The sequence below is a fragment of the Chelonia mydas genome, chromosome 1 (genome assembly GCF_015237465.2).
Source record: "Chelonia mydas isolate rCheMyd1 chromosome 1, rCheMyd1.pri.v2, whole genome shotgun sequence".
NCBI lineage: Eukaryota > Metazoa > Chordata > Testudines > Cheloniidae > Chelonia > Chelonia mydas.
Genome location: NC_057849.1, coordinates 37,599,342 through 37,626,431, shown reverse-complemented (window position 1 = coordinate 37,626,431; position 27,090 = coordinate 37,599,342). Strand labels below are relative to the sequence as shown.

Here is a 27,090-nt window from a genome sequence, read left to right as displayed (position 1 = left end):
ATTAGTGCATTTTAATTCAGAATTTGGAATTAGTAGAATGGATTAGTGGAATGTTATTAAAACATTTTACCATAGAAATTTGGTGTCCAGGAAATATGTATTACAAAAAAATTCTAGTATATATAAAGTTACATCTCATTACGACACTACCCTTTTGCTCCTGACATGAAGTACTGCTGTTCTAACCACTGAATACTGCCTCGGTTTCAAATCATCAGACATTCATTGTCAGATGTTACGGAAGCACCCCTCAGTGATGTTATCTAAAGAATACATTAAGGTTTAGTTAATGTGTTCCTCTGAGAAATCAGACTCCCTTCTAGGACAATTGTGAAATCATGCATTAAGGGGCCCAGTGAAGGTGAATAACTTTATATCTCAGTAGTTCTAGTAAATTTATCAAAAGGTAAATGAATCTTTTCTGAAACAACTCTCAAATATATGCCTACTATCAGTATTGAATGAAAAGACAGTCTGATTTTCTGAAAAACAAGCTTCGAACCTCTCTGGGACACCCTCACCCTGTTAGACTAACATTTATACTCTATTGAGAATCAAACCAGCATCACATGTTACACCATTTTTTATGTTGCATGCATGAATAAGAATCTGATTTTATGAGGGAAAAAGTTACTTAAGAATAAAAATTCGTATAGGGCAATCCAGCCAAAACCACAACATATACCTACAGTATTACAGATCGATAATTAATTCTCTGCCTCCTCTTTGTCAAGTGATGGGGGAAAACCAGCAGTTTCTATCCAGAATTAGAACAGCCTATATTGCCAGCTCTCCTGCTACTTCAGTGCCAGCTTCTGATCACATTTTAAGTAGTTGACGTAGCCCGTGACACTATATCAAATCAGTAGATAGTATTAAAGATTCACTTGGCCTACTGTATGTTGAATAGGAACAAAACAGGTTGTGTCCGTGTGCTGACAAAATGGAGGAAACTTAAGATGTCATTAATAACTACGTCTAAGGGCACATCTTCACTGGCAATGTTAAAGCGCTGCCGAGCTTTACACGTTACAGCGCTGAAACGTGCAGTGCTCGGGGGGGGGGGGGGGGGGGGGGTGTTTTCACACCCCTGAGCGAGAAAGTTGCAGCGCTGTAAAGTGCCAGTGTAGGCAAGCCCTTAGAGGAAGACACTATGCAGGTGCTAGAGAACGCTGCATAAAATCAAGTAGTCTCTGCTACAGAACTTACAAACACACCAAAAAAAGTCTCAACCTGCCCGTGAAGACACTTTTCTTCCAGCTGTGACAACAAAGCCTGCTAAACTAATCCATAATTACTTGGCTCATCATGAAATCCACTATTATGTTCAGGAATTAGATCCACTGAGCCCACTAATAGCAATAAAATTGGATCAGAGGATTTTGCAGAAACGATGACAATACACTAGAGATCAGTGGCAGATTTAGAGTTCGTGGGGCCCTGTGCACAGATTCACTTTCGCGCCGCCCCCCCGGACACAGCCAAGAAAAAGACCATTCTCTCTTATCTTTGCCCGCCCCTCCCCCCAGGTTTTTCATTTTTTTTTTCCTTCATCCTCCTCCTATATTATTAATAATGGGAAGTAAATGAAAATAAAGTGAGGAGCCTTGAATGGGGCAGGGGGTTGGGGTGCAGGGGTCAGGCTCTGGGAGGGAGTTTGGGTTCAGGGTGCAGGCTCTGGGCTGGGGCAGGGGGTTGGGGTGCGGATGGGGATGAGGGGTGTGGGCTCTGGGAGGAAGTTTGGGTGAGGGCTCTGGGCTGGCGCGCAGGTGCCGCACAGGTCCTGACACAAAAATCCCATAGCATATTTTGGAAGAGTTTAGGGTTTCACTCACAGTGTCTTGATCAAATTCAAATTTGCATACTTCTATTTTGTCTATTTAAAATGCTTCCATATTTTCAGCTGGACACGGTATTTTGGCCTTTATTTTAAAATATTTTTGAAAGGTCAGCCTGTTAGCAAAAAAGCATGCTATAATGCAGAAGACACAATTTAGTAGTGACCTCTGGAATTTCTCCATCAGCATAATCAGTAACTCACTAACATATGCACTAAAATGCACTCTCGTTAACATTTTAAAACTTTATGACCTGTATGAAGGAAATGAATATCCATGCAGAGACTTAAACATTTGCATGATGCAGTCAGTAACAATGCTTGGCTTTATTTAAAACTCAAGGCACTAGGCTTTGCCGTTACAGATAAAGAATCCAATTTCAATTCTCTTCTTTTATCTGTGAGCAGTCATTGAATTCTCTACAGAAGTTTTTGGAATAGAAACCATTTTTAAAAAACAACGCATTTTGCTATTCTGCAAATATACTGAGTCAATCTTAATTTTTTTTACGTTGAGCTTTGCACCAGATCTTGACTAACAAATACATTGCTTGCACAGGTTTACACACACGCAAAAGCTAAGCTATCCCATCTTAAGCTAAAGTACACAGTAGTAAGAAAAAGGAGATAAAATCAGGGTTTGCTTTTTTAAATGGTTGGGAAAAAAAAAACCCTCTAAACTGAAAAGTAAAAATATTTTTATATTTAAAATCAGAAAGGCTCACATCTGCTGTCAAAACAGAAAAATATCCTGAAAACTGATTTTGATAGCAGCCATTGATATTTATGGTTGATAAGGTAAATCACTATTTGTCCCATAAAATGTAGTAAGTATTCTAACTAGATATTCTTTTAAGCTAAGGTTTTTAATCTTTCATTGTACAGTAAAATTCGCAACCAATTTGTTGTTAAAAATGAGATATGTATCAATATTTACCAGTAATGAACGGCAAGCCCCAATTAAAGAATTGTTTAATTCTTTAAACAATTAAAGAAAGTAGTTTTTTATATTTCAAACAATCAACCTAGTTATGTTAAAATGGCTATAAGAAGATGTACAGTAACGTATTTTAGATAGATTATTTCTGCTGCTTGTTCAATACAGAAAGTTAAATGCAGTTATGATCATTTTAAACAGCTAAGTGACAGCTCTATTATTTCACATTAGACTTCTGAAATGAGACAAGAGCTAGGGTTGGAACAAATTGCTGTTTCAATCAAGGATATACTGAGTACAGGTAGGTGTGCACACTCTGGAAACATGATCCGTCCTAGTATGGTTCTGTGGAGTGGCTCTCCAGACACTTCCAAACCTCCAAAAACAGAATTGCAGCACTTAAAGTAATTTTCACCTTCAAAGGACCTTGCAAACCCTAACTGACACTCACCCCACCACTGTAAGGTAGAGAAGTGTTAGCCCAATTGTACGCATCAGGTAAACAGAGGCACGGAAATGAAGGGTACAGCTGCACTACAAGTACTATAGCACCACAACTGCAGCTGCACCACAGTAACACTACAGTGTAGTCACTTGCTACAGTGACAGAAGAGGTTTTTGCTGTCACTGTAGTAAATCCATCCCCCGTGAGAGAATTCTTCCGCCAACCTAGTGGTACCCACACCAGGGCTTAGATCGGCTTCACATCTATCAGAGGTGTGAAATTTTCACACCCCTGAGCAATGTAGCTAGATCCACCTAAGTCTCTTCTGTTCACGAGGTCTATTACTAACCTATCATGCTTAATTGATCAGAGTGAAATTATTATTTTTTATTTGTATTGTGGTAATACCTAGAAACTTCAGTCATGTACCGGGACTGGCTAGATGCTGTACACACAAGCATAAAGAGACAACCCATGTCTGAAAGAGCTTGCAGTCTAAGGCTATGTCTACGCTGGCAATTGAACAACAAAACTTTTGTCTTTCAGAGGTGTTAACCCCCCCTCCCCAAGACAAAAATGTTGCCGTGACAAGTGCTAGTGTGAACAGCATATTGTTGGCAGGAGCACTCTCCGGCCAACAAAGCCAACACCGCTCATTGGGGATGGAAGTTTTTTTTATTGGCAGGAGAGCCAACAAACAGCGGCTAGGCTGCACGACTTTTAGTGGCATGGCTGTAGCGACACAGCTATATTGCTAAAAACTGGGTAGTGTAGACATAGCCCAAGTATGACAAAAGGTGGACAAACAGATAAAGATGGGAGATGTTTTCAAATTCTTTGGTGAAAGCTGTAAATGCAAATCCTGTTGACTACACTGAACAAGGAAAAGAGTCACTTCAATCGAAGCAGCTTATTTATAGAAATGGGATTGAAAACTGCATCATCGTCAAATAAACTTGATTTTTTATTGTTTATGAATTGTTAATTTTGGGTACAATTACACTAAAATTTTCAAACCAGAAAGCATTAACAAATTTGATGTCTGTTATAACAGCTATGGAAGTAGTTCATAAAATTTGAGCTACAAATAGTAGTTCATAAAGAAAAAATGTAAGTCATTCACATATAAAGTCTGTAACCCACAAACGACCACTTTTTGTCCTATGACAGTAGAGGTGTTAATAGGCCACTCTACCTTGAAAGGTCCCTTACAATATGTGCTTGCTACTTATGCTAAACAATCTGCTCCACCTTGCTTTTAGCTGTGATGCTCGAGTATATATCCCAGACCCCATGAAGAGCTCTGCATAGCTCGAAAGCGTCTCTCTCACCAACAAAATTTGGTCCAATAAAAGATATTACCTCACTCACCTTTTCTCACTAGTCTATAAAGTTAGTTATGTGCACTTATGGAATAACTCTCGCTCCTGAACTATTCCGACGGCTGTGCTCTAATTTTCACTCACTGTTCTTTCTAATTGCACACTATATTTTAAAGAATTATGCCATAATTTTAATTCATCAAAATGCAGCCTTAGCCAAAATATTAATCAAGTTGCAAATTAAGTTCTTATTTTTAAACATCTAATAACATTTTCATAGTAAATTTCAAAATTAAAAAAAAATACTCTATAGTCTTTGTGTTTTGCTTCTAGGATTTCATTTTTCTCCATTATATTCTAGATTTTTAAAGTTTATTTATTGAAATGGATACTTCCAACTTTCTAGATACATGTATGTTTAATTGACCATGAATGTACTACTTTGATTCTGATAACTATTAGATGTGAACATTAAAAATCAATTTTGTAGCATATTGGTATTGAGATGATTCAGATAGATATTAAAACCACTTAAGTATTTAAAAAAACCCTCAGTCTCTGAAAAATGAAGGGGAGGATTTTATCCATGCTGGTTTTAACATATTTGACAATAGTATGGCAATTGCTTATGCGCCAATACATCTGTTAGTCTATAAGGTGCCACACGACTCTTTGCCGCTTTCACACATCCAGATTAACACGGCTACCCCTCTGATGCTGAGTTTAATTCACCTGCAAAAATGGTGTAGCCAACATAACTGAACAGCTCTTCCTCCCTGCATGGAAAGTTCATGAATATGAATAATAAAGAGGGGGTGGTTTTCAAGAGACTCATAGGTAAATTGGCCTTATTCTCAAAATTAAAAGTCAAGGACACCTGTTGTAAAAAATTCATTCAAAAGTCCAAAAAGTACACTTTAAAAAAGATGCCAGCAGCATTATCTTCTGTAAATGTAAACAAACTTGTTTGTCTTAGCGATTGGCTGAATAAGAAGTAGGACTGAGTGGACTTGTAGGCTCTAAAGTTTTACATTGTTTTGGTTTTAAGTGCAGGCTATGTTAAAAAATATATATATTTGTAAGTTGCACTTTCACGATAACGAGATTGCATTATGGTACTTATATGAGGTGAATTGAAAAACATTTTCTTTTATCATTTTTACAGTGCAAATTTGCAATAAAAATATAAAGTGAGCAGTGTACACTTTGAATTCTGTGTTGTAACTGAAATCAATATATTTGAAAAAGTAGAAAAACATCCAAAAATAGTTAATACATTTCAATTGGTATTCTATTGTTTCACAGTGTGATTAAAACTGCGATTAATCATGGTTAATTTTTTTGAGTTAGTCGCGTGAGTTAACTGTGATTAATTGACAGCCCTATTAAATATTTGTTTTAAAATAAATTTTTTCAGGGATGCTGCATGTCCCCAGGAGAACTGCAAAGATTAAGGTTAGTTGTCACTAGCTTATTTTGTTGTTTCCCACTTAGTGTCTACAGTAGAGCAGCAACACTCAAGATGCAGTTCAGGGGTCTTGGAGGATTACACAACATATTTTATCCTGCAGCTTCTCAAAGAAGCCCTTCATTACCACTGATTTGGAGTGGCCTAAAAAGTAGTAGTTAGGCTCTTTGTAGTCTCCCCTCCCCCATACGCACTGAAGGTTTCAAAGCAGGAGTCATTTTGAATGGAAGACATATAATCAAACTTGTGCTTTATGTACTAATTTTCTGGATACTAAAATGTTATTTAATTTTGATATGTATTCTTAGTTCTACTGAAAGCAGATACTTCAATAAATATATTCAAAGAGAGAGTGATGTACAGTTATAGGACACAGTTCGGGTTTAAGGATACAATACTTAACACACGGGATTAGTTTTACACATGGTAAGTACCACTCACGTCATGCCCAACTTTACACAAGAGACTAGTCCTGCTGTACATAAGCTGGGCAGCCGCACAGCAGGCTATCAAAGGTCATGCAGGCAGTGATAGGCACCCCTGCCGGAGCTGCTGTGGCCAGGGAGACACACCCTTCCTCCAGCCTAGCCCCGATGGAGCTGCCACAGCTGGGGAAAGGCACCTATTACCTGACCCCGAGCTGCTGTGACAAGAGAGGGCTGTAGGGAGTCCTTTCTCCCTGCCACAGCCCCGGGGCAGCCTGCACCCCAAATCCCTCAAGAGCTATTACTAATAATGTACAAAATCGGAAGGCTCTCACACCACACCCATTGTCATGGTATCAGAGCACCTTCCAGTAATAATTAGCATCTGTCATGAGTGGCTCTCTCTTTCTCCCTCAAAGGGAAGAATGCAAGATTTTTTTTTTTATTTTAATTTTGTGCCTCCTGTAATGTGTGGTGTTACTGAAGGCCAGGTTGAATGGCAACTTGTAGCCTGAATGGCATTTCAAGGTTTGATATAGTTCCTGGTTCCTGAGAGATTTTGTTCCACAGGTTTGGACTGGCCTGGAGAAAGCTCTGTCTTCTCCATAAATGAGCTTCACTCTTGAGATACATAGTTCCCAGTGGACCTGAGGAACAGAGCTGTCAATCACAAATCAGGATAGTAACATGTTCAGGGTAATCCACAATGCAGGGTTATGCTCCCATGTTCTGTACTAACTGGAGTTTCCTATGAGCCAAATGCAATATACTGCATTGCTATTGTCCAGCTGGGAGGTGAGGATGGCCGGTCATCTGCCAGAAGGGGAAAGTTTTCTAGCCAATGATAATGGCATTACTCCATTATTTGTGAATGCTACTCTGAAAGTTTAGCGCACACACAAAAATAATTACAGAAGCAACCCAGGTGCATGGACTGACTTGAACCACATTTGGGTGTGTAGCTTCAAAGGCGATCATGCTGCAATTTCAGGCCCTCAATGTTCTCTATTGTTAAACAACTTAAATTCTGTCTTGTTCGGCTTCAGCTTTAACCAGCTGCTCTTATCTTTTGTTTCTTGTACCACTAGAAAAAGGAATTTGAGGATTCCCCATAAATCTTTTCCCATCCTGATGCTTCTGAAGGCTTGAACGTTAACTGCCAATTGTTTGGGTGAATAGAAACAGGGACACCTTTCCTGAGAAAGAAACAGGTGGATTACTAAGCTTGGCAGGATGGTGGAAGGAAGGAAAAAGCCAGCAAATTAACATAAGGAGGGCAATAGCAAATCTGCTCTTCTCCTAAGGCAGCAATGGACTGAAAAGTGACGTTAGTCTCCACATTTACTTCATCATTCTTATAAGACAAATATTTTTTTTTCAATTAGACTCCAGAGATGTTTGAATTTTTTAACCATGATTTTATCCAATTAAATGTGTGTCCTTTCTTACTTTCATCAACTGAAAAAACCCTATAATATTATAATAGTTGCAAGTGTGTTAATAGTTGCTTATTAAAAAAAAGATTGTTTATGCATAAGAATAAAATTCAGGTGGCTTAATTCTTTAAACTATACATATACACACATTACTTATAAAGATAATTCCCCCTTCACAATTTATATTAACATGAAGCTTAAATTGGTATTTCATCACAAAAGAGTAAGGAAAGAATTAAGATTCTCATTCCAACCTTCTAGCTATTCAGTATATTACAGTGAGATCTCTCAGTAGCTGGTCAGACAACTAACAGGCACTAATATAAAATTTATTTCTGTACACAGTAGAGTACATTTCACACAGAAATGTGTGACCCATCCAAAAAAACCAAAAACTCTGGCCTCTTGGAGTATGTCTACGCTGCAACTGAAAACCCATGGCTGGCCCATGCCAGCTGACTCAGGCTAAGGAGCTGTTTAATTGCAGTGTGGATGTCTGGGCTCAGGTTGGAGCTTGGGCTCTAGGACCCTGCAAGGTGGGAGAGTCCCAAAGCAATAGCCTGAACCCTAATGTCTACACCACAATTAAAGAGCCCTTTAGCCCAAGCCCTGCAAGCCCAAGTCAGCTGGCACAGGCCAGCCGCGGGCGTCTAACTGCACTGTAGGCATACTCTTGGTTTCAGGTATTGTTGAGTTTCCTTGACTGCAATTCTTTCAATATCACAATTTTCCCAAAGAAACAGATTGTTTACTGAAGAGGTGAGAAATTCCACAGCTTAAATTATTCATAGTTTTCATGACAAAGCCGCAAAAGATGTTTTTAATGCAGTTCCTTGATGTTTGTTGAGAACTGTAATTTAATATACTACTACAATAGACTGAACAAACCAGAAGAAAAGACTGTGGGAGACACCACTCGCTACTAACACACTGGAAATAAAGGGAAAAGTAGGATCCAGAGAGAAGTGATGAGAGCGGATGCCTCTCCCTACATTGTGTTACTATGGGGAGAGGAAGTATATGATTTTTCCTAACATAGTACAGGAAAGACTAGCAAGAGTGTTTTGCTTTAGAAGACCAACAAACTGGCTTCCCTTTGGTCAACTAACTACGCAAATCCTAAGCTTCTGTTCGCAGGGAAATACTTCGGTGTAAAAATATAAGTTGTGTCATTGATGAAAACGTATTTGCACTTTACCAAATACCTGGTTCGTGCTCTAATGTAACACTGTGGCATTCAGTGATGGGCCATTTTTAAAAAAACTTCACAAGAGCTTTATGTACATTATAGTCAATAAAAATTAAGTAAAATACACTTCTGGAATGAATTAAATCTATCTTTCTATACTATTTACAAAAGCATAATGCCTCAAATAAGAATCTAAGCAGTAAGTGTGATGCTTTATGAGTGCAAGACACTTAGCATATTAACTGAAGCCAATTAAATCGGTTTATTAAGTGAAAATAATATTTAAGTATTCATGGTATTTTTGCAGCTAAACTAAGACTAAATTCTAGAATATGGGTAACTGATACAAAAAAGCAAAACTACGATAGTCTAAAAAAAAAAAAAAAGGCAACTGCAGACATTCTCCTAATTTGATTATATATGAATGACACTTCATTGAACTGGCCCATGCAATAAGTATTTATTTGTATGAGCATAGCACCTAGAAACCCAGTGACAGACCAGCATTCCATTCTGCTATATATTGCACAAATAGAACATTATATCATCCAATTAAGATTAAAAGGTAACCCAACTATCTCTGTACCTCTCAATTTCTGAATCAGCATCTACCCCATCATGTATTCCTTTTAAGTTTAGTATTTTGAAGTACATGGTTAAATTCTTTTGAAAGTTTGCTTAGAAGATGTAAAATAGAATTGCAAATGTAATCCACCACTGGATAAACACATTTAGTACAGAAGTAAGTTTATATTTTATAAACTCAGCAATTCATCAATTTAATGGAAAACTCAAATTTCACAAGCTTGAAAATGAAGTATGCACATCTGCAGGTAAAAATAGTTATTAAAATATTTCATTTCTTTCTACGTTTTGAGTGAAAGTATACACATGCTCTTGTGGGGCAATATACAGACATGACAATACATTGTCTAAAATTAATATCATCTTGTCATCCACTTAAAAGCAACAATGCTAACATGAAAATGCAAATTAAAATAATTCATGAAACTCCCTGACACAAACTCTTTCATCAAAGTATTTTTCCTATTCTAAAGTCATGTTCAAGCACTACTACTTAATGGAATTCATGTAAATTATAAAAAATCTCAGAAATACTTCAATATAGCTGAATAATAAATGGTTAGAAACCTTATGCTGGCATGTTTCACAGCTAAGAAAAATACTATTTCTAAAAGATTTACAACAATAGTAATTGTTAGCTTCTTTTAGGCTTTGTCTATACATTTAAAGGTGCATTGCTAAGAAGGTCAAGGTGGGTGAGGTAATACACTATGTTTAAGGATACGATTTAGTCACAGAGGACACAGATTCTGTAACTTTAATGAACTTCCGTGACTTCTTCGGCTGGAGCTGTCAGCCGCTCCACATTGTGGGGCTCGGGATGTCAGTTCTCCCTGGCGGTCAGCCCCCACCCCACCCTGTTATTTTTAGTAAAAGTCATGGCAAGTCATGGGTTTCTGTGAATTTTTCTTTATTGCCCACAACCTGTTCATGACTTTTACTAAAAATAACCGTGACAAAATCATAAGCTTACTTATGTTAGACCATAGAATCATAGAATATCAGGGTTGGAAGGGACCTCAGGTGGTCATCTAGTTCAACACCCTGCTCAAAGTAGGACCAATCCCCAACTAAATCATCCCAGCCAGGGCTTTGTCAAGCCTGACCTTAAAAACTTCAAAGGAAGGAGATTCCACCACCTCCCTAGGTAACGCATTCCAGTGCTTCACCACCCTCCTAGTGAAAAAGTTTTTCCTAATATACAACCTAAACCTCCCCCACTGCAACTTGAGACCATTACTCCTTGTTCTGTCATCTGCTACCACTGAGAACAGTCTAGAGCCATCCTCTTTGGAACCACCTTTCAGGTAGTTGAAAGCAGCTATCAATCCCCCCTCATTCTTCTCTTCCGCAGACTAAACAATCCCAGTTCCCTCAGCCTCTCCTCATAGGTCATGTGTTCCAGTCTCCTAATCAGTTTTGTTGCCCTCCGCTGGACTCTTTCCAATTTTTCCACATCATTCTTGTAGTATGGGGCCCAAAGCAACACAGCACTCCAGATGAGGCCTCACCAATGTCCAATAGAGGGGAACGATCACATCCCTCGATCTGCTGGCAATGCCCCTACTTATACAGCCCAAAATGCCATTAGCCTACTTGGCAACAACGGCACACTGTTGACTTATATCCAGCTTCTCATCCGCTGTAACCCCTAGGTCCTTTTCTGCAGAACTGCTGCCTAGCCAGTCGGTCCCTAGTCTGCAGCGGTGCATGGGATTCTTCCGTCCTAAGTGCAGGACTCTACACTTGTCCTTGTTGAACCTCATCAGATTTCTTTTGGCCCAATCCTCTAATTTGTCTAGGGCCCTCTGTATCCTATCCCTACCCTTCCGCATATCTACCACTCCTCCCAGTTTAGTGTCATCTGCAAACTTGCTGAGGATGCAGTCCACGCCATCCTCCAGATCATTAATGAAGATATTGAACAAAACCGGCCCCAGGACCGACACTTGGGGCACTCCACTTGATACCAGCTGCCAACTAGACATGGAGCCATTGATCACTACCTGTTGAGGCCAACGATCTAGCCAGCTTTCTATCCACCTTCTAGTCCATTCATCAAGCCCATACTACTTTAACTTGCTGGCAAGAATACTGTGGGAGATCGTATAAAAAGCTTTGCTAAAGTCCAGGAACAACATGTCCACTGCTTTCCCCTCATCCACAGAGCCAGTTATCTCATCATAAAAGGCAATTAGATTAGTCAGGCATGACTTGCCCTTGGCGAATCCATGCTGACTGTTCCTCCTCACCTTCCTCTCCTCTAAGTGCTTCAGAATTGATTCCTTAAGGACCTGCTCCATGATTCTTCCAGGGACTGAGGTGAGGCTAACTGGTCTGTAGTTCCCAGGATCCTCCTCCTTCTCTTTTTTAAAGATGGGCACTACATTAGCCTTTTTCCAGTCGTCCGGGACCTCCCCCAATGGCCATGAGTTTTCAAAGATAATGCCCAATGGTTCTGCAATCACATCCGCCAACTCCTTTAGCATTCTCGGATGCAGCGCATCCGGCCCCAGGGACTTGTGCTCGTCCAGCTTTTCTAAATAGTCCCGAACCACTTCTTTCTTCACAGAGGGCTGGTCACCTCCTCCCCATGCTGTGCTGCCCAGTGCAGTAGTCTGGGAGCTGACCTTGTTCGTGAAGACAGAGGCAGAAAAAGCACTGAGTACATTAGCTTTTTCCATATCCTCTGTCACTAGGTTGCCTCCCTCATTCAGTAAGGGGCCCACACTTTCCTTGATTTTCTTCTTGTTGCTAACAGCTGACGAAACCCTTCTTGTTACTCTTAACATCTCTTGCTAGCTGCAACTCCAAGTGTGATTTGGCCTTCCTGATTTCACTCCTGCATGCCTGAGCAATATTTTTACACTCTTCCCTGGTCATTTGTCCAATCTTCCACTTCTTGTAAGCTTCTTTTTTGTGTTTAAGATCAGCAAGGATTTCAAGGATTTCAAGCTGGTTGCCTGCCATATTTACTATTCTTTCTACACATCAGGATGGTTTGTTTCTGTAACCACAATAAGGATTCTTTAAAATACAGTCAGCTATCCTGGACTCTCTTCCCCCTCATGTTATTCTCCCAGGGAATCCTGCCCATCAGTTCCCTGAGGACCAACTTCTGTTGGTGGGTCAAGCTTATACAGTGCACTTCTTCAGGTCTGGAAAATGTACTCAGGGTGTAATAGCTAAATACAAGGTCAAACAGATTGTTTAACACAAGTAAACACACATCTCAGGGGCCATTGAAGGTGAAGTGGCCAGTTAACACCTCTCTAGTCATAGGGGGAAAGTAATGGAGGATAAAAGGAAGCTTGGAGTGCGGGGCAGTGTTAGGAGGTTAGATTGTTGTAATAATCCAGGCTCCATGTCCTGTGACCTCTGTAACTTCTGCAGCAGTGGGTGTGGCACCCCGCAGTCAGCTGCATTTGCGCTGCTGCCACACCGGCCACTGCTCAGGTGGCCCCGGGCAGGTGGCCAGTTCTGGCAGTGGCAGGAGCAGCTGTAGCTCGGCGATCCCTGGCAGCAGTTCCAGGGGTGGCCAGAGCAGCAGCGGATGTGTGGCTGAGCAGGCGGCCAGTGTGGCTGGCCCCAGGGACTGCCTGAGCAGCAGTCTCAGCGGGAATCACCGTTGCTCAGTGGCTCCCGGCAGCTGGTGCCATTGGCCTGCTGCCCTCCCGCCCCCCCGAGCAGTGTCCCCCTCCTACCCCCTCAGCTAAGATTTAGTCAGGGGTATAAGTCATGGACAGATCACGGGCCATGTATTTTTGTTTATTGCCCGTGACCTGTCCATGACTTTTACTAAAAATACCCGTGACTAAATCGCAGCCTTAGTAATAAGCCATAAATCCAGCGTCTCTATTCAGTCCACGATTTTTAGTGCCTAGCAATGTTATGAATTTAAGCTCCCAGGTTCGTCTTTTGAAGGTGTTGTGCAGATTTACTTAGAGGATGAGGACTGATAGGTCAGATACAGAGTGATCATTTTGTGAAAAGCATTCACCCTCAGATGATATGGTGTTTTTGTTTTATTTTCCTGTCTGAGTTAACCTGAGAGCATAGTGATGGTCTCATTTCACCCATATGGTTGCTATTGGGGCATTTAGTGCACAGGATAAGGTACACGACATGTTGTGACAGGCATGTGTAAGATCCATGGATCTTAAAGGTGTGCTGGAGGTGGGGGATGTTGACCATCATAGCAGTGGAGATACATCTATAGGTAATCTGTGGGTTTCTTATATATAGCTGTCTGTAGGTTTCCACTGTTGAAGCTTATTGTGGTATCCAGGAAGTTGATGCAGGTGTGGGAGCGTTCAAGAGAGAGTTTAAAGGATGGGTCGTGGTTGCTGAAGTTGTAGTAGATATCTATAAGGGAATTTAGGACATCTATTCAGAGGATGAAGATATCATCGATGTATCCCAGGTATATCATTGGTTTTGTGGTGCATTTGTCCAGAAATTCTTCCTCAGGTTGGCCCATGGAGAGTTTGGCATACTGGGGAGCCATCCTAGTACCCAGGGCGGTACCCATGGTTTGGACAAAGTGTTTGTTGTCGAATGTAAAATAGTTATGGGTAAAGATGAAATGGATGTGTTTGGTGATGTGTTTGGGTGGATAAGGTGGTGTTAGTTAACATGTGCTAGCACACACATTCTTAAAGCCTAGTAGAGACATAACAGCGTATACTTTAACAAGTGCTAAAGTGGCTGAGTCAAAACTTAAACTAGTGAAGTCTTTACAGCAGTAATTCCAGACTGGCTATGCCACTTTGCCTTTCTTCCTCAGTTGCTTCATCATCAAAAAAAAAAAAAAAAAAAAAAAAAAAAAAAGAGAGAGAGAGAGAAGAAACCTACCAAAGAGGGATAGTAAACAAGGATTAAAGTTGTGAAATGCTGTGCTTTCTTCCCCCATATAATAGTTTGTTACAATCAGAACAAGCACCCCTTGAAAAGGGATTACAAACACATCTCACAGTGACAGAGAAAACTCCAGCTGATCAAACACGCTGGTTTCACATTCAGCCAGTTTTCTGACAGGGACTATATCTTGCCATTAAAAAGAGACTAAGTTGCTAAAATCAGGCTACCATGGTCCTGGGAACAAACACTGAGCATCTGGAGAGAAGAAATCTCTGACCAAAGCATAAATGATAGGCAGTTAACATGAAGTCTGCTTCCTGTTCCCTTCTCTTCAAATACCTTTGCATTGGTCCACTCACCCTATTTGTTTTATTACTTAAACTAGCTATTCTGTTCACTGCTGTTAATAGTTTCACTAAAATTTCTAGACATTTGTGTCAAGTAAATATGGTTATTTAAACACTTACTGATGCAGAGAATCCTTAATATTTTGTATTTTAGTCCTAACAAAACAATGACTTCACTTCCTGGGTTACTGAATTAAATGAAATTCATTTTAAATAGATCCCTTCCTCAAACTCCACTAATTACATTTCTAAATTAAAAACTGCAGATGAAAATGTTGTTTTAAATTGTTTTACTAAAGGCGGATATAAAAATCTATATACAACTTGAATAATTCTTGAATATAAAGGCTACTACAGATTATGTACATGGCCTTTTTTTGTTCAGGAGGAAATAAATTCAGCAAGCACAGTAGTTTTTCTAGTACCTGATTGAAAATTCAAACCTATACCAACTTACTTAGTTGTGACAGCCAAAATTTAATTGCTTGCTTGCATAAAATAGTTTTCCATATTGACATCTTGTGGCTTATACGGCCAAACCTGTGTCTCTGACTTTAGACTGTATATATGAAAACCTTCTACATGTTTGTAATGGCAACCGTAATATATTCTACTGAGTCTAATTTTAATGAAAGGCCTGTATGTTTTAGGAGTAAGTATGGTTCCATAATACAATCTAATTTACATGCTTTGGAGGTCACACAAAAAAGGTTCTTTTCCCCACTTCTCAGCAAAGATTAACTAGCTGAACTTGGCAGTGATTCCTTATATCAGACTTCATCACTTTTACAAAACATACGACAGAATAATCTGGCGATTCTGCGGGACATTCCTTTGATAAAATTCTGAGTAACTAGACACATGAAACATTTTGTGACTTTCCCAGGGGAAGAACAAACCCTATCTCTAGCTCTGAGGGGGAAAAAAAAAACTGATGGTCCATTGGATACTCCTGGAATATAATCAGCAAAAACCAAATAAAAAAAATCAAAGTGGGAAAAGTTAAGGGTAGGCTAAGGCAATAGAGAACATTAATACAGAGGTACGTACTTTATGGGGTAACCATCACCTACTGTATCTTCCTGGCAGAACATGCACCAAGAGAGGCACTGTTTCCCTGAGGCCTTTTCTATTGTTGCTTCTCAGGCCTTCTAAAGCAACGTTTCCTCCAGCCAACAAAACAGGAAAAAACTGGTCAGACTCCATTGGCACCAATACTTCTGGTCTGGGTGGCAGGAATCATCATGAAAGTAGCAGATCAGGCCCCCTCCTATCACTTACTGTCATTTATAGTAGATTCTATGCGGAGATAGGGTTGCTAAGTGCAGGAGTATGAAGATGGTGCTACTCAGGAAACCTGATGCTGGGAACAAAATGATTAGGGTCAACACTGCTTCAAATACATTGGTTCAGAAAGCCTAAAACATGCTAAAATCTGTAAGACAATCTAACCATACACTGCAACACGAAGGCTAGGTAACCTAGTAAGTCAGTAAATTAACCTGCAGAGAAGAAAAAACGGGGTCAATTCCAATTCATCTCTGATCTACTTGCTGACCTTCTCCTTATGGCGACTATAAATTTAAACTATTACTCCACAATCCTATTAAAGTGGAAGAAGAATGCAATTTCATCAGCTGGAGTTTGACAATCAGATGCCTCAGGTCTCATGGCACAAGCATTGAAGTTCGATTTTGTACTGTAGTCATTTTAGACTGAACATGCAAGTATAGTAGCTACATATTTCAGTAGAATTTCATGAAGTACAACTGGGAAAGGAAGATTGATGGGCAGCCATAAACTGCTCATATTAATAGATTTCAGCTCCACGGTTAGGATTTCAAAATGATTTCTCTCTTTTAAAGACCAATGGCCAAGGACCATATCTAATAACACTACATTTTTTCTTACCTCAAGAATACAGATTCTGACTTTCCCTTAATGACCAAACAGAGCATAAGGACATTTAATTGATATATTATCCTCTGTAGGAATGAAAGATGTTTTCTCTTTCTTAATTTTTTTTTTCTTTTGCAAATGCAAATCCTTGCACCTTGATTGAGAGAATCTGATCGGCGTCAGCCCTGTAACAGTACTCAAGTCTGAATTTTGGATTAGTCACCACCATCAGAGCTCAAAAGGCATACGGAAATAGACAAGACTTCCTCCCCTCCCACTCCACCGCTGACCTTTTTGCACCATTAATACATTTTAAAAATGGATCTAGATATACAGATTTCAAAGTGGTTTACAAAAGCTGAGTAAGCAGTTTTTCCATCTAATTTTCTTAGATGAGTCCAATCACTATGGCATCTGAGCACCTCTGTAGCATCCAGCAGCAAACAGGATAGCTATTCTCTCCCCATTCAAATGTCTAACAAAAGCTCTTTACTTCTATGAGGTTCACAAATACAAAACAATGCCCAGATGACATTGGCACCCAGTTTAGCTCAGGAAGGAATACAAATCCTCATTTTCTTTTATAATCTCCCTGTTTAAAGGGTCCCCTAGGGTACATCTGCACTGCGATAAAAAAAATCTGTGACACAGAGTTCCAGAGCCAGTGTCAGGTGACTGGGGCTTGGGCTGCAGGGCAATAAAATTGCAGTGTAGACATTTGGGATCAGGCTGGAGCCCAGACTCTGAGACCCTCCCGCTCAAATGGTCTCAGAGCCTGGGCTCCAGCCTGAGCTGGAACATCTACATTGTCTGCAGCCTGAGCCACATGAGCCCGGGGTCTGTTATTTCAGTGTGGACATACGCTTTAAGGCAGGGACGATCTATTTCTGTCTTGCACAGGAAGACCATGTCAGCAGTTATTCTTCTTGATAATCATCCTCACAAACCTACAAGTTAAAGAATTTCTCTCTCTTTCTCAAGAGTTCAGTTTTTACACAGATTCCCCACCTTGGAGAGCTGCAAGCAGGACAAGCCACATATAGTAAGACAGGTCAGCCAGGAGACCGAGTCTACTTCATTCTTCTTTTAAAGGGGTGGGGAGGATTCCCTTCAAGATTTCTGGCACTTTTCCCCATCTCAGCAGTCCTATGTCAGGCTGACTGTCATAAAATCATAGAAGAATCATAGAAGATTAGGGTTGGAAGAGACCTCAGCAGGTCATCTAGTCCAACACTCTGCTCAAAGCACAACCAACACCAACTAAATCATCCCAGTCAGGGCTTTGTCAAGCTGGGCCTTAAAAACCTCTAAGGATGGAGGTTACACCACCTCCCTAGGTAAGCGATTCCAGTGCTTCACCACCCTCCTAGTGAAATAGTTTTTCCTAATATCCAACATAGACCTCTCCCACTGCAACTTGAGCCCATTGCTCCTTGTTCTGTCATCTGCCACCACTGAAAACAGCTGAGCTCCATCCTCTTTGGAACCCCCTTCCAGTAGTTGAAGGCTGCTATCAAATCCCCCCTTACTCTTCTCTTCTGCAGACTAAACAAGACCAGGAGAGGCTGAGAGAACTGGGAAGTCATGTGCCCCAACCCCCGATCATTTTCATTGCCCTCCGCTGAACTCTCTCCAATTTGTCCACATCCTTTCTGTAACCCAAAACTGGATGCAATACTGCAGATGTGGTCTCACCAGCGCCGAATAGAGGAGAATAATCACTTCCCTCGATCTGCTGGCAATGCTCTTACTAATGCAGCCCAATATGCCATTAGCCTTCTTGGCAACAAGGGCACACTGCTGACTCATATCCACTGTAATCCCCAGGTCCTTTTCTGCAGAACTGCTGCTTAAGCCAGTCGGTCCCCAGCCTGTAACGGTGCATGGGATTCTTCTGTCCTAAGTGCAAGACTCTGCACTTCTCCTTGTTGAACCTCAATTTCTTTTGGCCCAATCCTCCAATTTGTCTAGGTCACTCTGGACCCTACCTCTACCCTCCAGCATATCTACCTCTCCCGCCAGCTTAGTGTCATCCGCGAACTTGGGAGGGTGCAATCCATCCCATCACCCAGATCATTAATAAAGAAGTTGAACAAAATTGGCCCCAGCACCGACCCCTGGAGCACTCCGCTTGATACCGGCTGCCACCTAGATATCAAGCCGTTGATCACTACCTGTTGAGCCCAACTATATAGCCAGCTTTCTATCCACCTTATATTCCATTCATCCAATCCATTCTTTTTTAACTTGCTGGCAAGAATACTGTGGGAGACCGTATCAAAAGCTTTGCTAAAGTCAAGTGTAGCGGGGTGGTCACCCACTCCTGCCTTAAAAGGCTTACAACAGCCCAGGAGAGGGTTGTGGCTGGGAGCAAGCAGTTCCCAGGCTGATTGGGGAAGCAGGCTCAGCTGTGGCCATGCCCCAATCAGGACTCAACTGGCCCTTATAAGAGGGCAGTGGGACAGGAGCAGACAGAATTTCCCTCTAGCTCTTGAGGGAGAAGGGGCTGGCTCCCTGGGAGCTGAGAAAGGTACCTGGAGTGGAGTAGGGCTGGGGAAAGGCAAGAGGACGCTGGGGAGCTCCAGCCTGGAGAACCCCCAGGCTGGAGGCCTTGATAAAGGCCAGGACAGGTACTGGGGCTACAGAGGGGTAGCCTGGGGTAGACAGAGGCAGCAGGTCCAAACCCCCCTTGCCTGTGATGAATGGCTTATAAACTCCAGTCTGCCCCCGGGAACGGGAGCTAGTTGATGACTGGCAGTAGCCATAGACTGAGGCGAGGTGGGAGTAGAGGGTTGTAAGTTCCCTGGGGAGGAGAGACCCAGACAGCTGTAGGGATACTGCTGGGGCAGAACCCCTAGGGAGGGACACGGGGCCCAGCGAAAGGTGAGACACCGAAGCTGGAAGAAGAGCTAATTCCCAGGATGACCAGCAGGAGGCACCACGGGGTGAGGCGTGCTTCGCTGCATCAAGATATATCACATCCACCGCTTTCCGAATATCCACAGAGCCAGTTATCTCATCATAGAAGGCAATCAGGTTGATCAGGCAAGACTTGCCCTTGGTGAATCCATGTTGCCTGTTCCTGATCACCTTCCTCTCCTCCAAATGCTTCAAAATGGTTTCCTTGAGGACCTGCGCCATGATTTTTCCCAGGGACTGAGGTGAGGCTGTCCAAAGGAAAGCAAGTTATTACTTGCTCTGAAGTCAATCAACACCGATACTAAGACAACCAGGTTAGGGATTGTTCTGAAGTGACATAATGTTCTCTTCTCCCTTAGAGATCAAGCATGTTTGCTCTGCTGTGATTCTAGCCTCTCTCAACACATGATCAGGGGAGAGGTCAGGATTCCACCTCTGATCCTCAGCAAGACAGCAAAAAGATTGCGAGACAGCCCCATTTAAACTTTTTCTGTAATAAAAATCAGAAATGACAAACTCTTAACTACGAAAACATAGGACTGAAGTACAGACAGACACCTTGAAATAGAATAAAGACACAATAAAGGTGGAGAGAATTAACCATTCCAAGAAGAAATAACTCTTAGCATAGTACAGTTCAACTTAGATTTTCCTCATGACCCAATCAATGTCAAAACGGTAATGTTCGGTAAAAGTATATAGTGAATTCCAAATAGCTACCCTACAAATCTCAAGTGACAGAATTTACCTAAGGCTGTCTAATATCACAACCATAATTCTGGTGGATAGAGAAATTTGACCATTTTGTTATTTCTTTCAAGCAACAACAGTGGAGTAAACAACTACAAACAAATATTTTATAGAAAAAGTCTCAAAAACCAGTGTCAAATGGAATTAAGAGTAAATGTGAGAGGGCCAGGGACTTTTAAATAAAAAGATCTTTAATACTTTACAAAAGGGAGGTGTATCTTTAGATCAGATTTAAATTTGGCCTCAAATTAGAATGGGAAGGAAGGAATTCTATCAGCACTCTAAAAAGCAGATGATATTAACAAAAACAACATAGATACATCTTGTGCACTATATAGGTCAACATAATCCAAAAAGGGCAAATTCCATAAATTAGGAAATAAGGAACTATACTTGCTTTGCAAAACAAGACAGACAGACTTCAATTAATGTATTCCACTGTATTTCAAGTGTCTTGCAAATGTGAGTAGGTTCAGCCTTCAGATGTGGTTTTAGAGCAATGTTTCCACCATAATTAAAATTTATTTTTGAATTTATCAATTTTTGTATTCACAGTGTAAACTCTACCCAAAATATCTGAGAGGCTCATTTTAAAATATAAATCGAGAACATGACATCAGAATGCTAGAGATCTGACATAAGATTGTGATAGCGTGCTGGTATTCATCAGTGTAACATGAAGTAGTGTATTTAGGTTTCTGCCAGCAATAACAGTTACAGCCTTTATTTGTTAAACTGAGTCATATAAAGAACTAAAAACATTAGAAAAAGAAGAGAAACTAGTTAAGCAATTTGAAAATGCTGTTTGGGATAGCATAATAGGCTTTCAATCATGAGAAAAATATGCTTTGAACTTTGATCGCTTTTCATTATTTTGCAATTGCAACCAACGGCAGCTGCGGTGCTTAGCAACTCTTGAAAGCAGGCCACTAGTATTTATAAAGGAATAGAAGGTGCTAGTGAAGTTCAAACAACCTCTCTGACAGAGGTAAGAATCTCCATTTTACAGACATGAAAACTAAGACACAAAGAGGATAAGCAACCCAGTATGGGGCAGCATGTCATTTGCTGAGCTAAGAATCGGAAAGCTAATGTCCTGACCTCCCAAATTCCTTGTTGGAACCGCTACACTAATATTCCCTTGCTGGATATGGACAGATAGCCTTAGTCACCTGGCATTACTGGCAACACAGTTAAACACATGGCTACAGCAATGCAAAACTGAAGAAGACATGTCAAGATAAATGGGAGGAGGAGGAACCATCTTCAGCTGCTATTATCTGTGATGGATGATACTTCCAAACTTTTTCAACAGTTTGTCACCTTTGTGGGAACATGCTCATTTTCACAAAGTTTCCAGTGACATATGGTATCTTTATGTGGCTGGCATTTATGATTCACATTATAAAAACCATGAAAATTTAGAAAATGGAACAAAAGTAACTAGGAGAATTACAAATACAGACGTTTGGTTCTACCCTAAAAATGGAATTTGCAGAAATGCCATTTTGAGTTTCCATATTCTTCGTATCTCACTAATTTCATAGCACAGTGGGCTCAGTTTGCAAGCAATTTTTTTTCTTTTCTAATTTTAATCAACTCATGCACACACTCTGTGCCCTCAAAGTTAAACAATGGTAATGAAGATTCTGCAAGCCACATTATGGCCTCAGCTAGACTGTACAATCCCATTGTCATCAGTACATCTGAGTAAATCATCTAATGGCTAACACAGGTATCACTGAGGAACAATCTAAAATGTGCCAGATGAAGAGAACACAGCTGAAATGTCAGACCCTAAGGCAATTTTGTGGGCCTTGCAATTAGAAAAACACATCTGTACATAGGAGGTCAACAAAATACAATAAATATGCAATTCCACAATGCCAATTTTTATAAAGTCAGTTTTCAAGAAGAAGCTCACTGTAAGGCAAATTTGTTCCTTTGACCCGCAGAATGGGAATTCCTAACAAAGTGGCAGGGTTAACTGATTTAAATTAAAGTGATTTACACCACCAGTTTCAATCATGATTTAACTCAGCAAGCCAAAAACCTTAATTTCAATCATATTTTGCATTTTTAATTTTTTAGATATTTTCCTAAAGAATGGTTTATTCTCATTGGTTGGTAACCACTAAAACATATTGATTTGCAACTAAATCAACTAGCCTTAGTTTACATTAAAGTCCGTGCTTCTTTTTGCTAACCAGGAGAACACACTATCTATACATATTTATTTAAGCAATTATACAGCTTAATTTACATATACGGAGAGTCTTAATTATTACTTTTTTTAATGTTAGGAAGTGGTAAATGATGCATTTCTTATTTACTGGATTAATTTTTATTTGTGTCAAACTATTTGAGTGGAAATTCAAATTTAATTAAAATGCACAAAAACAGCATTCAATTTTTTTATGAAAAAAATATCTTAAATGTGCTGCATACATAGGATTCTCCCAGAATCAATCTCCCGGTGGTTACTGAAACCAATCCAGGAGATTTTAATAGGCTGCTGAAAGTCCAGTCGGCGGTGCAGCGGGGCTCCCTACCTGCCCTGGCTCCATGCAGCTCCTGGAAGCAACCAGCATGTCCATCAGGCTCCTAGGTGCAGGGGCAGCCAGGGGATCTCTGTGCACTGACCCCACAGCTTCAATTGGCCAGGAGTGTGACCAACGGAAGCTGCAGGGGCGGTGCCTGCAGGCAGGGGCAGCACGCAGAGCCCCTTGACCCCTCCACCTAGGAGACGGACATGCCGGCCACTTCCGAGAGCCGCCTGAGGTAAGCGTTGCACAGTCGGAGCCCACATCCCCTCCAAGCTCCAGCCCCAGCCCCAAACTCCCTCCCAGAGCCTGCACCCCGAACCCTCTCCCATACCTCAACCCCCTGCCCTGGCTGAGCCCCCTCCTCCACCCTGAACTCCTCATCCCTGGCCCCACCCCAGAGCCCACACCCTCAGCCACAGCATGCAGCCCCTCCTGCACCCCAACCCCTGTCCCAGTCCTGAGTCCCCTCCCACACTCTGAACCCCTCAGCCCCAGTCCAGAGCCCCTTCTACACCCCAAGCTCCTCATCCCAAGCCCCACCCCAGAGTCCACAGCCCCACCTAAATCACAAAGCCCCTCCCACGCTCCAACCCCCTGCTCCAGCCCTGATACCCCTCCTGTACCCTGAACCCCTCAGCCCGGAGCCCCGCCTGCACCCCAAACCCCTGTCCCAGACTCAGCCCAGAGCCCCCTCTCATACTCTGAACCCTTCGGCCCCACCCTCCAGTCCAGAGCCAGCATACACCCCGCACTCCAACCCCCTGCCCCAGCCTAGTGAAAGTGAGTGAAGGTGGAAGAGAGTGAGCGATGGACGGGCCTTGGAAAAGGGGCGGGGCAAGGGTATTTGGGTTTGTGCGATTAGACAGTTGACAACCCTATGTATACATAAATTCTATTTATAAAAAGATTACCAAAACTTGGTTCACACCTAAAACTAACCCATTTACTAAAAAAGGAAGTGTTATCTGTAGCTCCTGTGTGGAACTAACTGATTGTTTCTGATTACCATGTTCTTTGTGATTTTAGAACTAGTAGATCTGATCTTCATACAAAGTTTTTATTCATAGATCGGGAAGAGGAAAACAAGTTTTCCTACTTTTTCAGCTCCCAATTGGCTTCTTAACTTTGAATGAACTGGTCAAGGAACTGAATTAGCTGAATAAACTGAAATTAAGAAAAGATTCTCTCTGCACATGCAGAAGACGCTATTGCTGTCAAAAGCAGATTTAGCGCTTCCACAATCTCTGGTTCCAGGTGCTCAGCCAGTGACTGCCACCAGTTCTGAGGTCTGCCTTTCTTTAAAAATTGACAGTAAACATGTACTGCTTAATTTTTTTATATTTAATTTAAAATTTAATAGATAAGAAGTTTAGGCCTCAGCATAAGTTATCAGTTTAAAGTTTATTTTTAAATAAATGTTTATTTTTTAAAAATAAACCTAATTTTAGTAAAAAAAATCCAATTAAAATTTTTAAAAAACCTGTTTTCAGTATTAAAATACAATTTGTTTTAAAATCAGATCATCAACCACCCTGCAAAGTGGTTTATAAGCAAAATTCATTACCAAAAGTGATTTTCAAAGACACTACTTAGTCCAGACATACATTAGAAACTTTTGCCAGTATAGTAATGTCAGCTAAAAGGTAATTTTTTTTTTGTATTTCTATACTGGCAAAAACTCTAGTGTAGTGTTGGTTATATTGGCATACAAATGGTTTTGCTGGTATGGCGTAGTTTGTTTAGAGAGCAAATGCTTTTTTCTTGATATATACTACATCTACAGGCATGGCTACACTTGCAGATGGAGAGCACTGGGAGTTAAACCAGCCTTCAGAGAGCTCAGCAGGGAAAACATTGCCATATGTTTACACTGTCAGCTGCAAGCACACTTGCATGGCCACATTAGCAGCTCTCGCAATGCCACAAAGAATAGTGCATTGTGGTAGCTATCCCAGTGTGCAAGTGGCTGCAATGTGCTTTTCAAATGTGGGAGGAGGGAGTGTGTTGTGTGTATGTGGGGGGAGAGACAGTGTGTTTTGGGGGGCTGAGAGTGTGTCAGCATGTGGTCTTGTAAGTTCAGACAGCAGCAGACCCTCCCCTTCTCCCCCCCGCCCCATACACACTCTCAACAGCAGCATTCCACACTAATGGTTTTGCTTTGTCCCAGGGCAGATAAGCGTGCCGATTGTCAGAAACAGAGCTTTGAAAGGGGATATCTGCACGCCTGCAGCCAAGTTCAAAACAATGACAAGAGTGGTCACTTGACTTCAGGGGATTTATGGGATGTTTCCGGAGGCCAATCACAGCGCAGTAATGCAACACCTCGCCCACACTGACGCCCGGGCGTTTCAGCCGGGGGGCAGCAAGCTTTATGCTTCTCATGGAGGTGGATTACCAGGATCGCTCCAGCTGCAGCGTCCAGACGCTCTACGTGCCTTGCCAGTGTGGACACCTCAGGGGTTAGGGCACCCGGGGCTGCTTTAATGCGCTCTAACTTGCAAGTGTAGCCAAGCCCTACAGCAGGAGACTTTATCAGTAACAGGTATACCAGCAAACATTTCCTAAGGTAGTCCTGGGCCTCAGTAAAATTGTGTGTACCAACATCAGAACAGCATTTAAGTTGTAACAATTAAGAACATTTTGATAAGGCAAGATTGTGCATTTTCTGGAGAGAAGACTAACCAAAGGAGGAGGAGCATTATGACTATAGCTGAACAGAGGATCAAAAGCTTTGTTTAATGTGCATGAGGATTTTATACCAATAATTTCACTAGCTGCCCTGAATACTATATGCTACAGATGTTTTTTTTAAAATGAGTATAGAAACAAACCTAGTGGTAATAATGAGCTAAAAATAGTCAGCTGATGCAAGGACACAGACTCCTGTAAGATTTATCAAGTCAATTAAATAGAGATTAGGTCTAGTAGGATACATTAACTTATCTTGCTTATATTAAAAATTCTACACGAAGCATATTGTCTCAGTAATTAGCATTTTACAGTAACAAGAACAACTTGCATATTTTCCAGCTACCTGCAGAGTGCTACTAAGTGCTGACAAAAGCTTAATGTAAAATAAAAAGATATTCTCTTCTCCTTTGCATCTACTTTCTTGAACAAAAATCAATCACATCCAGAGGGGTCCTACAGATGCCTTGTCAAGGCAGTAATCTCAAGACAAGATGGAAATTGTGCTGACAGTCGCGAGGGGGGGGTGGGGGAGGTGGCGGGAAGGAGGAGAGAGAAACATGTCAAAGAATAGGCCAGGATTGTCACTGGCTGTCTGTTGGAAGTATACAATATATCTGACCTCTGAGTCATTACGTCACCAACTTAAACGAAAATCAACATAAGCAAGGGTTAAACCAGTTTTAAGTGTACTTACAAGGTAAGGAACCGGTTTCTGTGCTTGTTTCATTTAAATTAAGATGGCTAAAAGCAGCATTTTTCTTCTGCATAGTACAGTTTCAAAACAGTATTAAGTCAATGTTCAGACGTACACTTTTCAAACAACCACCATAACGTTTTGTTCAGAGTTATGAACAATCTCCATTCCTGAGGTATTCAGAACTTTGAGATTCTATCGACTGTATAAACAAGCCGACAGTCATCTAAAAACCATTTAGGAAAAAATACTTGTGAAGGAATGTAAACATTTCTGGAAAGTCATAGGATATATTTTCGTTTTAATGGACAAACTCTTGTTTCATTATAAGATGATAAATACTCCATACAAAAGATAAGTGTCTGTCCGACACAAAAATTAGACGAGGACAGTTTTTTTTAAATGCCATTCTAGTAAACCTAGATCAAGACTTTCAAAAACAGGTGCCGACATTTTAGTTTAGGTTCTGAATAAGTGGCTGGTTTTCAAAAGCAAGGGACACCTGATGGCCCATTTGCTTCACTGGAAGCTATTAATTGCTCAGTACTTTTGAAAGCCAGGTGACTTATTTTAAGGTGCTTAAATTTAGGAATTTAGGAGTTTAACTTTAGGCACCTATTTTTGTAAATCTTGAGCTTTAGCTATCTTGTTTGTATCCCCTTGTTTATCCCTCCCCCCCACTGTTCCTCAGACGTTCTTGTTAAACCCTGGATTTGTGCTGGAAATGGCCCACCTTGATT

The 27,090-nt window shown here is 41.0% G+C and overlaps 1 protein-coding gene across 2 annotated transcripts in view; it reads right to left on the bottom strand.

Moving 5' to 3' along the window:
* DDX10 (DEAD-box helicase 10) overlaps positions 1-27,090 on the bottom strand; it is a 321,863-nt gene that overhangs the window by 171,155 nt on the left and 123,618 nt on the right. The window contains exon 14 of one of the 2 annotated variants that reach the window (XM_043530049.1): positions 6,833-7,081. The exons of the other annotated variant lie outside the window; for it this stretch is intronic. Within the exon in view, the coding sequence (XP_043385984.1) occupies positions 6,848-7,081 (234 nt within the window). The 3' untranslated portion in view covers positions 6,833-6,847. Of the gene's footprint in view, positions 1-6,832; positions 7,082-27,090 lie in introns of those variants that run through there. 2 annotated transcript variants of the gene reach the window in all.